The sequence below is a fragment of the Hypomesus nipponensis genome, chromosome 9 (assembly GCF_054491055.1).
Source record: "Hypomesus nipponensis isolate SF chromosome 9, ASM5449105v1, whole genome shotgun sequence".
Taxonomy (NCBI): domain Eukaryota; kingdom Metazoa; phylum Chordata; class Actinopteri; order Osmeriformes; family Osmeridae; genus Hypomesus; species Hypomesus nipponensis.
In genome coordinates this window covers 1,380,094-1,392,500 of record NC_140369.1, presented here as the reverse complement: position 1 = coordinate 1,392,500, position 12,407 = coordinate 1,380,094, and the positions used below count along the sequence as shown (strand labels likewise).

Genomic DNA, 12,407 nt, shown 5'->3' with positions numbered 1-12,407 from the left:
GTCACATCTGTCACACAGTCACAACACACTGGATGTGCGCTTGATGTGGTACGTTGGAAAGGGTCCAACAGTTTGTTACTTTCTGGGGTTTGACCCAGGTCGGCTGCCCCTGTCCCTCACACGTAGTTATAATCATTCACTCCTATGCAGACGTCCACAGTGGAGACCCAGAGGGGGGGTCTGGGCTGGACAGCAGGCCCAGAAAAATGCCCTGCATGAGGGGTACTTACTCCTGAGAGGGTCCTGGTTGTCCCGGGATGGGGGTGGGCCAGAACTGGAGGAGACAGAATCAACACAACCTGCATTTACTCTCCTGAATCATCCACTGCATGCACACTGGTACTGGGCACATTCACAAACTCAGAAGTGGTCACGTGGCGGCCAGGGATCTGGGGGCTTACCCTGGCATGTGGAGGGTAGGGGGGCTGTGGCAGTGGGGGCAGCTGGCTCTTGATCAGGCTGGGAGAAACAATCTGAGCTGACGACAGTGCTGCCATGTTCTGGAGAGCCTTGTCTTTGGAGGCCTGGTCCTGGGGACAGAGCACACATGAGGCCAGTGTCCACCAGGGGGCGCCAGCACACCCACCAACACAGAGCGCTGGTCACGAGCTAGCTCAGCGCAAGAAACAAACACAGATCAATAATCATTATTTTCTTATTTTAAACTTAATGAAAAATTAATGATTGTACGAAATATTTGACTTTTGCTGATCCTCTCAGTGCCATCTATACAGTTGTAATGATATTCAGTGGTCGACTTCAGGATGGCTAGTTAGCGGAGTGGCCTTGCAGCCCCAGAATCAGACAGCCCATCCCAGGACACACACTCAGAAGCCAAGGCACATTTCACCACATCCAACATGCACTGCTATGACAATCCACATTTAATGGATTCATAAAAATGTCCTGTTAAATGCATTTTACAACAGGCTGTGTTTAAATTGTGTAAACATATTACACAGCAATGTTTTACGTGGCCAATCAATATATTGTATGAGTGTTATGCTGATGGAATGTTCCACTGATACATATTTCCAGAGAAAGCAGAGAAAGATCAGATTGGTTACTAGGGTGAAAATAACGATGGAAGCTGAAACGGTTACAGTTACTATGGTGATCGTAACGATGGAAGCCGAGAGAGTTACTAAGGTGATCGTAACGATGGAAGCTGAAACGGTTACTGTGGTGATCATCCACTTCTGTTTGCGAAAAGAAGAGAGGTTGTGTGGAGGGTTGAGACAGGCAGCTGGCACCTCCAGCTAGCACCTCCAGCTGGCACCTCCAGCTGGCACCTCCAGGGGGAGCTCCAGAATAGCTCTAGGAGAAGACTGTGTGCTCCTTCTGGAGAATCACAGGACACAACTGATGTACTTTATCTCCAAAGCACCCAGGTATGGCTGCGATGTCGGCTTCTCTCTCCACGCAAAACTGACAGCCTAGTGATGGATATTTATCATACTAACACTGTGCTGACATGGTTGAACGCTTTGATTGAGATTGATACAGTTGTCCTTCAGTGGTCCCACGCCTAGACTGGTTTTCTAAAACTTCACACACAAACTCTTCCCATCTTGAAGAGATGTTCATGTTTTACTGTTTATAAATAGATAAGATAAATGACAGCCATAACAAGGGAATCCCCAAGCACAGTCACCATGTTCAAGCAAGCTGCAGCATGGAGCGAAGCTGGCTGCAGCAGGAACTATGCCCTGTGACATGGTTTAGAGTCATCTGTTCCCTTAGTCATTGTAAAGCGCAGAGCAGTGGAGGGGTGTATGTGGGGGGTGGGGGGTTGCCATGCCAGCAGAGGGCAGAAGCAACAAGGCACTGGCAAGCAGAAGGGGGAGGGAGGGAGGGAGGGAGGGAGGGAGGGAGGGAGGGAGGGAGGGAGGGAGGGAGGGAGGGAGGGAGGGAGGGAGGGGAGGTAGTCGGAGGGGGTAGTTGGAGGGTTGGGGGGGGGAGGGTGGGGGATGGGGTAGAGGGGGGGCAAATCGCAAAAGTCAAATCCACTTACCAAATTCATGGCCTAAATCAAAGGAGAAAGAATCCATTAGTAACTGTGAAACACTACAGTACAGTTAGACTAGGGTTGTCACGGCAAATCAGGCTTTTCATTACAAGCCAGAGAGGGCTTCGTCAAAGGCTCATAAACTTTCATTTATCGTAAATCGCACTGCCTAAGAAAGATCAATCGAGGATGTTGAATAAATGATATAGTTAAGGATGCAACAGAGATTCCATGTCCAAATTACTGAACGTCACAGAATATCTGTTTGATTATATACACACTGTTTATACAGTATGTATCTGTATATTTATTTGTTTATGTAGATGTATCGACAATAGAGGGTAAACATCAACAACAGCACAGGTCATGAGGACAGAAATTGATGTTGAATCGGGACAACATCCAAGTACTGTTTTATCTGCCACATTAGAACATACTCATGTGTATAGTAATGGACATGAAGGATCCATTCTCACATTTTGCTGATGGAAAGGAATAAGCATAACTAGGAGATTTTCCTCAACATGGCATGGTCGACTAACACACAAAGTGATATCAAAGAAAGTAGAACTCAAATTCGGTTGAGCATGTTGGTCTCTGTCACAGGCCTGGACAGAAGTTGATTTGAGAGAGGGTAGGAGAGACTGGGCCGTCAGAACGGAGAGAAGATGGAGGACAGAGAAAGGGTGAGGAAGGTCTGTAGGCCGAGGAAAGCACGGCTGACCCCAGGACAGACATGAAGCAGGAGGCCAGGTGTCATGCTGCGCTGACACACCCGTCACCTCCTCACAGTCATGCTCCGCCAAGCTCTAGCGCCCAACGGGCGTGTTGAATCAGTCCAGGAAGACAACGAGGGTCGGTGCACTGCACCACCTATGTTGCAATATGTGTGTGTGTCAGTGTGTGTGTGTCAGTGTGTTGGTTCAGACCTGTACTCTTTATATTGATCAGTACTCTTTATATTGAGCTTGCATGTTTGCTAGAGGAGGAGTATACCCTCTCCTAATGACCCTGCAGTATGAGTATGATGGATGGATGGATATTTTTGGCGGAGCCAATGAGAAACTGCAGAGCCACAAGCCACCCCAAGCCACCCCCAGATGCAGATCCAGCGTTCCTGACCTTTCCTTTCCTCCTTCTCTCCTGCTCCTCCTCCGCTCCTCCATCCCTCCTCCTCCACTGTCTTCCTCTTCCTTCTCCACTCCTCCTCTGCCACTCCTCCTTCTCTCCTCCTCCTCCTCCTCCTCCTTTCCTCCTCCTCCTCTTCCTTTTCTCCTCCTCCTCCTCCTCTCCTCCACTCTTTCTTCTCTCCTCCTCCTCCTCCACTCCTCCTCCTTTACTCCTCCTCCTCCTTCTCTCCTCCTCCTCCTTCTCTCCTCCTCCTCCTTCTCTCCTCCTCCTTTACTCCTCCTCCTCCTTTACTCCTCCTCCTCCTTCTCTCCTCCTCCTCCTTCTCTCCTCCTCCTCCTTCTCTCCTCCTCCTTTACTCCTCCTCCTCCTTTACTCCTCCTCCTCCTTCTCTCCTCCTCCTCCTTCTCTCCTCCTCCTCCTTCTCTCCTCCTCCTCCTTCTCTCCTCCTCCTGCTCCTCCACTCTTCCTTCACTCCTTCCCCACTACTCTAAGCGCCTACCCACACTACACAGCGTGCACTTTGATTGGTCAGCGCAGAAGCCAAGCCTGTTCCAAGCCCCGCCCAGCCCAGCAGAGAAGCGCATACCTTCAGCTTTGACTGGATCTCGCGGGATTTTCTCCGGGCGAGAACCTGTAAGTGGCTAGAAACCTGCAGAGGAGAAGAGCCGAGAGGGGAAGAGAAGAAGAAAAGAAGATGGAGAGAGAGAGAAAGAGAGAGGGAAGAATAGCCGTAACCAAGGAGAAAGACATGCCCCATCAGTGGTGGGCAAACAGCCCGTGGAAGCACCTACCTTGATACCTGCTTGGTATTCTCTGACTTTCTTCCGTGCTAACACCTGTATGTGACTAGACACCTGGGGGGTGCGAGACATAATACATGTTTATACAGCACATACACACACACACACCTATAACAAACACACCTGCTCACACACATTCAAACACACACACACACACCTGCTCACACACATGTTCTCTCTCTCTCGCCCCTCATTCCAGATCATGTGAGTCAGACTGAGCACAGATTCATCCACTCTTAAAGACCAATCACAGTAGCACAGCCTTCCTCACCCTGGTCCTCAGGGACCTTAAGACATACAGGCCAGCTTCCAGAGGGCCAGGGTGAGGACCACTGCTCTGGTATCTATCTACATCAACCCAACAATAAGAGGTTCACAGTTCACATGTACTGTGAACTGAGCAAAAACCTAATTTAGTTTCTATGACAGTAAGTATATATGTAAGAGTATATGTATAGTTTGTAATATCTGCATTATTTCCAAGCCTGGTAGGAATCCGTACCTGCTTCCTGGTGCGAGTCTTGCCAGTCCTCAGCTTGATGTACCGAGCTATCAGCTCGTTCCGACCTGCAGGGGAGAGAGCCACGGTCAGTCTGAAACACCAGGCACAGGAAGACTCAGTCGCACAAGGTGTGTTTGGGCAGGAAGTTCATCGAGACTGGAGAAGGTCAAAAGCTGGGAAACAGTAGACTGATTTGGTCTGGTCGTGAACAACACAGGTTTGCTGTTGGAGAGGTGCTAACCAAACTGTAGCCACTAGATGGTGCTACAGATTCACACTGTACCACAGGACCTCCTGCCACACAACATGACCCCTACCCTACGTAGAGGTTTATAGTCTCTCTCTCTCTCTCTCTCTCTCTCTCTCTCTCTCTCTCTCTCTCTCTCTCTCTCTCTCTCTCTCTCTCTCTCTCTCTCGATCTCTCTCTCTGGATAGACAGGCACTTCATGTAACTTGCACCTGAGCTGAACCAACCACATGACAGGACACAAGTTTGTCAAATTTGTCTATGATGTCACCTAATTACACACAGCCTCCCCTCCTCCCGCCCAAAAGAAAGAGCATGTTCTTCATCATCTAACATCTACACTCAACATTCTGCACAAACAGGTTGGGCAGAGAAGGAAGTTCTATTTCGGGACTTCAAGCCTTCGTTCCCAACGAACGACAGGACCACATGGTTCCTGCGCCCTGCTCAGCTCTGTCACAGCAGAGCCATCAGCAGCGTCACAGCAGAGCTGTGAGAGTGGACCTGCTGTTGTTGGGACTGTTAAGACTTGCTTTGACAGAAGGTTGACGATCCTGAGTCTGGATTGTTTTAGTGTAGGAGGGTCTGAACAACAGCAACTTGAAGTCGAGAGAGGGAGAAGAAGAGAGGCAGACATCTGATGTTCTTTACTGAGAAATTCTCACATTAAAAGAGAACAGGAAGAGAGAGATGGAAGGGAGACAGACAAGAGGAGAGAGAGAGAAAAGGAGAAGAGAGGGAGAGAGAGAGAAAAGGAGAAGAGAGGGAGAGAGAGAGAAAAGGAGAAGAGAGGGAGAGAGAGAGAAAAGGAGAAGAGAGGGAGAGAGAGAGAAAAGGAGAAGAGAGGGAGAGAGAGAGAAAAGGAGAAGAGAGGGAGAGAGAGAGAAAAGGAGAAGAGAGGGAGAGAGAGAGAAATGAAAGGATGGACGAGAGGGACATGGACAGCTGCATCATCACAACCTGACCCCCCTCAACACTAACAGACAGCAATAAGGACCCTCCCATGCAGTCCTGACACCTCTAATCTAAACACACACACACACACACACACACACACACTTACACGCTCACACACATACCAGAACACACACACTCTCACATACACACACACAGAACCTGCTTCACATGATCTATAATATCCGATGTGTGTTTTGGACTAGCAGGTTTGACATCCTTCAGACCCAGTGGGAGAGGAAGCCCTCAAGCCCGTCTTTTTCATCCAGGCCTGCGTGGCCCTTGGCCTCCTTCAGGCCCTGCGTGGCCCTTGGCCTCCTTCAGGCCCTGCGTGGCCCTTGGCCTCTTTCAGGCCCTGCGTGGCCCTTGGCCTCTTTCAGGCCCTGCGTGGCCCTTGGCCTCCTTCAGGCCCTGCGTGGCCCTTGGCCTCCTTCAGGCCCTGCGTGGCCCTTGGCCTCTTTCAGGCCCTGCGTGGCCCTTGGCCTCCTTCAGGCCCTGCGTGGCCCTTGGCCTCCTTCAGGCCCTGCGTGGCCCTTGGCCTCCTTCAGGCCCTGTGTGCTTGGTGTTATTACCATAAAAGTCCAGCAGACCCTGTCCCCCTGGGAACCTATCAGAGCTGCCTGCAGGAGGAGCAGAACTGCCCCGCCCCCACCCCTAGCCCCTCCCCCCATCCCCCCACCCCTCCCTCCCCCCTCTCTGTAGATGGACACGCCTGCTCCAGCGCCTCCGCATTCCACACATTCCTCACAGCCTGTCACATCTGTGCTAGCCAGTCTGATTGGCTGGCTGGGCCTGCCTGCCTGCCTGCCTGCCTGCTTGCCTGCTTGCCTGCTTGCCTGCTTGCCTGTCTGCCTGCCTGAGTACAGCTTGTGTCTGCATACACTCTTGTACACATGGCTGGGTGTATAAGACAAGCTGGGGTGAGGGCTGGTGTCGACTAGGGGAGAGAGGGGGAGGTCGGAGAGAGAGGGGGCAAGGAGGACAAGATGGGGGTGGAGTGGGGGGCAGGGAGGGACAGAGAGGGGGCAGAGAGAGGGGCAGGGGGGAGAGAGAGGGGGTAGGGAGAGGGGCAGGTGGCAGAGAGAGGGGCAGCTGAGCCTGTAACTCATGGAGGAGACACAAAGCCAGAACTGTCTCTGCCAACAACTCCCACCTGGCAGCTAGACTACCCCTTCGTCGTCCCCCCCCACCCCCACCCCCATCCCCCCCCACCACCCCCCACCCCCCCCCCCCACCCCCACCCCCACACCCCACCCCCACCCCCCCCCCTCACCCAGCCAACGGACAGCAGCACCTGCCACTGACCGTCTGTGAGGTGGCACAGAAATAAAAATTACAAGCTCCAACCTGCTAGCTCCTGCTAGCCCCTGCTAGCTCTTGCTAGCTCCTGCTAGCTCCTGCTAGCTCCTGCTAGGCCCTGCTAGCTCCTGCTAGCTCCTGCGAGCCCCTGTTAGATCCTGCTAAGCTCCTCCTTCCTTACAAGGAAGCTAAGTACCTCAAGGTAACTGAGGCCTGCCCAGAGAAAGATTAAGACAGACAGAGAATAAAAAACGGACAGTCAGCCAGTTAGCCAGCCAGCCAACCAGTTATCCAGCCAGCCAGTTAGCCAACCAGCCAGCCAGCCAGCCAGTTAGCCAGCCAGCCAACCAGTTATCCAGCCAGCCAGTTAGCCAACCAGCCAGCCAGCCAGTTAGCCAACCAGCCAGCAAGCCAGTTAGCCAACCAGCCAGCCAGCCAGCCAGTTAGCCAACCAGCCAGCCAGCCAGTTAGCCAACCAGCCAGCCAGCCAGTTAGCCAACCAGCCAGCCAACCAGCCAGCCAGTTAGCCAACCAGCCAGCCAGCCAGTTATCCAACCAGCCAGCCAGCCAGTTAGCCAACCAGCCAGCCAGTTAGCCAGCCAGTCCTATGAGGGACAAGTTAATAAACACCACGAGAAACAAGACAGGTGCATTTACCCAAACACACACGCACACACAACGTTTTCTGTGGCTGTTGCTTATCTTTCTTGTAATCTCTCTCTCTCTCTCTCTCTCTCTCTCTCTCTCTCTCTCTCTCTCTCTCTCTCTCTCTCTCTCTCTCTCACTCACTCACTCACTCACTCCCTCCCTCCCTCCCTCCCTCCCTCCCTCCCTCCCTCCCTCCCTCCCTCCCTCCCTCCCTCCCTCCCTCCCTCCCTCCCTCCCTGATTGCTCAACGCCCCCTCAGAGAGAGCAGAAACCCTCAGGCACAGCTCTGCCCCCCCCTACCCTCCCCTCTGCCCCCCCCCCCGCTACCCCCCCCCCCTTCCTCCAGGACACACCTCTCCTTGTCTCACATATGGAATTTTCCACTTTCACATTGTGATAAAGAGCAAACAGCTAATCTCTCTTTCTTACTTTCTCTCTTTCTTTCCCTGCCTCCCTCCTTTTGACTCCCTACCCCCCTCTCCCTACCCCTCCCTCCCTCCCCCCCCCCCTCTCTCTCTCTCTCTCTCTCTCTCTCTCTCTCTCTCTCTCTCCCTACATAACATTGAGGTAATCCTAAATTGCTCCCATCCAGCTCAGCCCTGACAGAAAGCATTCCTGCTGTGTCAGCTTGTAGCTGACAGAGACTCACGAGCATGCTCTCCTGTCTGCCTGCCTGCCTGCCTGCCTGCCTGCCTGCCTGCCTGTCTGCCTGTCTGCCTGTGTGGATATGTGTGTGTGTGTGTGCTCAGGGTCTTTATTAGCCTGTCATTCTCCTCTCCCTGCAAGAGACCAGGCCATCACTCATTCCTCACACAAAGGTCACTAAAGACACGTGTTTCCCTCCAGCACCCCACTCCGCTCCTCCTACCCAGAATGCACTGCAGCGGCACTGACAGCTGCGTGGCTTGGGGGGGAGGGGGAGGGGGAGGGGGAGGGGGAGGGGGAGGGGGAGGGGGAGGGGGAGGGGGAGGGGGAGGGGGAGGGGGAGGGGGAGGGGGAGGGGGGAGGGGGAGGGGGAGGGGGAGGGGGAGGGGGAGGGGAGGGCAGCACAGGTGAGGGACATGGTGGTAGGGCCCCAGCTCAGTCTGTCTGTCTGTCTGTCCGCCTGCTTGCCTGTCTTCCTGCCTGTCAAGGTACCCAAATAAATTCAGCCTTCAAGTTCCAACCATTCCAAGAGTGATTTTAATGTTATTTGAAGGACTTTAGTCTAAATGTTTCATACAAGGTATCAAACCGAGGTCTCCTCACACCATCACAGACATCTAGCACTAGACCAAGAGAACCAGGAGACAACAGGAATACCCCCCCACAAGGTCACCTGACATTCCACCAGGTCCGTCTGGTCGCTCAGCTGAACCGCCATCCAATAACGTTTGCGGAAATGTCCACAACGGTTTCCCGAGGGAAACATTCCTGGTGGAAAACCGTGTAGGGTTCCCAGCGAGGCAGGGATGCCTGTGTCCAGCTCTGCTCTGGGACTCTGGACCGGTGAAGCAGGCAATATTACACGCCGAGAGCAATTGTTAAAATTCCCCCGGCCTGGCGTCACGGCAGTATTTAGCTGGCTGAGGTCATCGGCTTGTGAGCAGGACGCAGGACAAGACTGTGTGTGTGTGTGGGGGGGGGGGTGACCTGCAAGTTTGTTGACATTCTCCCTCTGAGAAACGCATTAAGCCTCCACAGCAGTCTACTGAAGAGCCAGAGGAGCTCCTCTCACTGTCACTGTGGTCTCAACAGCAGACCTCACCAGGAAGGTCAACATGCTGAAGTCCAACTAGGAGGACGTTGTCAAAGCAAACGTCTCGTCCTCTGTATGGCTCGCTACTTCAGAGACACTGCCATTTATGGGAAGCCAAGTGCACATGTCACCAGGGAACTATTCTGTGATTTGCATGAGCTCTGAATTCAAACTCTACGGATCAGATTGTTGTAGCCGGTCTGACGTAACCGTATCTGAAGACTCAGCACAGCCCCCCCCCACCCGGGAGCTCCCTAGCCTGGCCTTGTTTAGACACAGCCTGCTCTTTCACCTCCCTGGGATTAGTTGTCTAGGTTCTAAAACAGTACTTCCCTCTCGAATCTAGGGCAGGTATTCTTTTTGGGGTTCTAGAACAGTCCTAATCTCTCACTTTGGGTTCTAGATATTCGTGTTCTAGAAGAGTAACGTGTTCTTGAAGAGTAATGCAGTACCAGGAACACAGTGGCAGCAACAACTGCAAGGGCAGCAGCAACGTGTTTCTGAGTCATCCGAGGTATGTGCGTGACGACTAACATTCAAATCTGTCTTCCAACCCCGAAGAATGAGATTCCCCTCTGACTCATGATAGACTAAATTCCTAACCCGCAGCAGGAACAAGGAGAGAACTATGCAAACAGGTATGAAAACAAAACAGCAATATCCCTGAACATGAACTTACTAACTCCTTCACAAGAACGAGGCGTTGAACAACCCATCACATAACCCTGTAACCTTTAAGGGACATTGTCACATTTCGACACAGCAGCATCATGCTAGCGAAGGCACAACGGCTTTGTGGAACAAACGGGAGGTTTTACGAGGACAACCCACAGAAGAAGAGTCCCTGAGAAGAGCCTCTTCAGCTGCCCTCCACTTCCTGTCCATGTCCATCTGTGGAGCGTTCACGTTTCAATCAGCTTCATATCTTCCAAACGCGCTTGCCTAATTCACAACAGGCCAGTCCCGCCATGTTCTCTTAGCAAACACAGCGAGATGAAAATAACTGGAGAGAGCCGCAGCCAACTCCTAACACCTGGCTCTTCATGACTCAGATGCTCATCTGGATCCAGACGAGGAGAGAGACTCCATCTGCCGCTTAACCAACGCTCCCGACAGGAAGTGGAGGAGCACATTTTCCAAACCTGCACAAATGTAAAATGGCTGACAGATCTAAGAGTCACGTTTACAGCATCTGATTGCGTGTTGTTGGGGATAATCAAATGTTCCATGTGTGAGTTTTTAATGTGAAGCTTCATTCTCAGCAGCCCGGGGCCCTGATAAGGCAGCCTGCTCCAGAGGGGGCGAGGGATGGGGTGGACGTCATAGTAACATCAGGGAAACTTGGGCCTTGGGTCTTGGGCTCCACGCCACTGCCTCACATACGTGTCACCAATGTCACGTGCACGCACGTACATCAAATATACAGACTCATGCAAAACGTGCTTAACTGCTGAGGGTTAGACAGTAGTTCTGCAAAGTAACAAAAGGGGATATATATCTATATCTCTATATCTAGAGACAGTAGTTTCAAATTATAAAACCAAATAATATCAACCAATGGTTCTTTAAAAGAGAAAGCGAGTTGCTTTTTTTGGTTGAGGTTTGTTGTCTTCTAAGTGCTCAAAGAAAGATCAGGTTTTGCCACTTAAACAGGAAGAGACAGAGCAGTCAGGTAGCTGCTCCTCTGAAACAGAACCTGTTAGGAGCTCAGAGAGAGAGAGACCTGCCAGGTGACGGGCATTCTGGCGGGAGCTGACGTCCCTCCTACTGGGGGAGGAGGGGGGAGAGAGGGGGGAGGAGGGGGGAGGAGGCGGGACCCGGGGGGGGGGGGGGGCAAATAGAGGGAAGGAAGGAGGGTGGAGGATAGGAGAGGCAGGGGAGGAAGGGAGAAAAGCACAGAGGGAGGGAGAAACAAAAGAGAGGAGGGAGAAAGGAGGGAGGGAGGTGGAGGGGAGGAGGGGAAGGAGGGAGGAGGAAATAAGGAGAGGAGGGGAGGACAGGGGAGGAGTAGGGAGCCCAAAGCACTGGTTGTGCTGCCTAGCGAGACTGGATGAACCAGCCTCTGGGTCAGAGAACAACACGTACAGACTTGTTTGAGAACTGGCAGGGGGAAAGGCTCCCGGGCCTATAAGAGGACAGAGATTCTTCTTGACTGAGTGAGACGGCACTTCTAGAGCCGTGGTGGAACTCCCAGGAGCACGGTAGATAAAAAGAGAAGAGCAGGGTTTAGTGAATGCTGCTCACTGTATCTCTTTTTGGAACTGAAAGGATTTTCGTTAGTCCTCCTGATAAACCATGAGGGAAACACCCGGTTGGGCCGGTCCTGCTTGTGCTCCTACCGAGGTTCCGCCTCCCTTGCTCCGCCTCCGCCCTGTCCCAGAGCACTCACCGTACATCTTGCCCTCGTCAGAGAGGATGATCTTCCTCCGGCCGCAGGGAGGGTAGATGGCCAGGGCCTCCTGGAAGCTCTGCTCGATGTCGGGGCTCCAGACCCCCTCCGCGTCCCCGTCCATGGCCTTGTCCAGCTCGTCATTGTCCCCGTCCAGCCCATCCTCCGGGCTGCCGCTGGCGCTCCACTCGTTGGACGCAATGGTGGCGGCTCGCCCTGGGCCCAGCCCTAAGCTCCACGATCAGAAGTCTGGGGGGGAGGGAGGGAGGGAGGGAGGGAGGGAGGGAGGGAGGGAGGGAGGGAGGGAGGGAGGGAGGGAGGGAGGGAGGGAGGGAGGGAGGGAGGGAGGGAGGGAGGGAGGGAGGGAGGGAGGGAGGGAGGGACGGGAGAAGGGGAGAGGAGAGGAGAGGAGAGGAGAGGAGAGGAGAGGAGAGGAGAGGAGAGGAGAGGAGAGGAGAGGAGAGGAGAGGAGAGGAGAGGAGAGGAGAGGAGAGGGAGGGGGGAGGGGGGAGGGGAAAAGATTGGTGGAAGAGATGGAGGGAGGAGAGTGTTAGGCATTGTTGTTCTCACACATGATCTAACTGTCTAAATGCAGAGAAGTGATAGCAGATGTTAGTATGTTACTTCCCCCCCCCCCCCCTTTAAACATCTCTATCATCACCCTCATCTCCTAATCTAACGTCACCATTCT

At 53.1% G+C, this 12,407-nt stretch overlaps 1 protein-coding gene across 7 annotated transcripts in view; it reads right to left on the bottom strand.

Annotated features, from left to right (window-relative positions):
* tead3b (TEA domain family member 3 b) overlaps positions 1-12,407 on the bottom strand; it is a 31,549-nt gene that overhangs the window by 5,586 nt on the left and 13,556 nt on the right. For 2 of the 7 annotated variants that reach the window (XM_084705138.1, XM_084705139.1), the window contains exons 3-9: positions 11,717-11,965; positions 4,442-4,506; positions 3,931-3,993; positions 3,726-3,788; positions 2,015-2,026; positions 402-530; positions 231-274 (exon numbers count right to left, since the gene is read on the bottom strand). In XM_084705138.1, coding sequence (XP_084561264.1) covers positions 231-274; positions 402-530; positions 2,015-2,026; positions 3,726-3,788; positions 3,931-3,993; positions 4,442-4,506; positions 11,717-11,840 — 500 coding nt within the window. In that variant the 5' untranslated portion in view covers positions 11,841-11,965. Of the gene's footprint in view, positions 1-230; positions 275-401; positions 531-1,160; positions 1,169-2,014; positions 2,027-3,721; positions 3,797-3,827; positions 3,994-4,441; positions 4,507-11,716; positions 11,966-12,407 lie in introns of those variants that run through there. The other 5 variants (XM_084705140.1, XM_084705142.1, XM_084705144.1 and 2 more) reach the window with 4 other exon arrangements.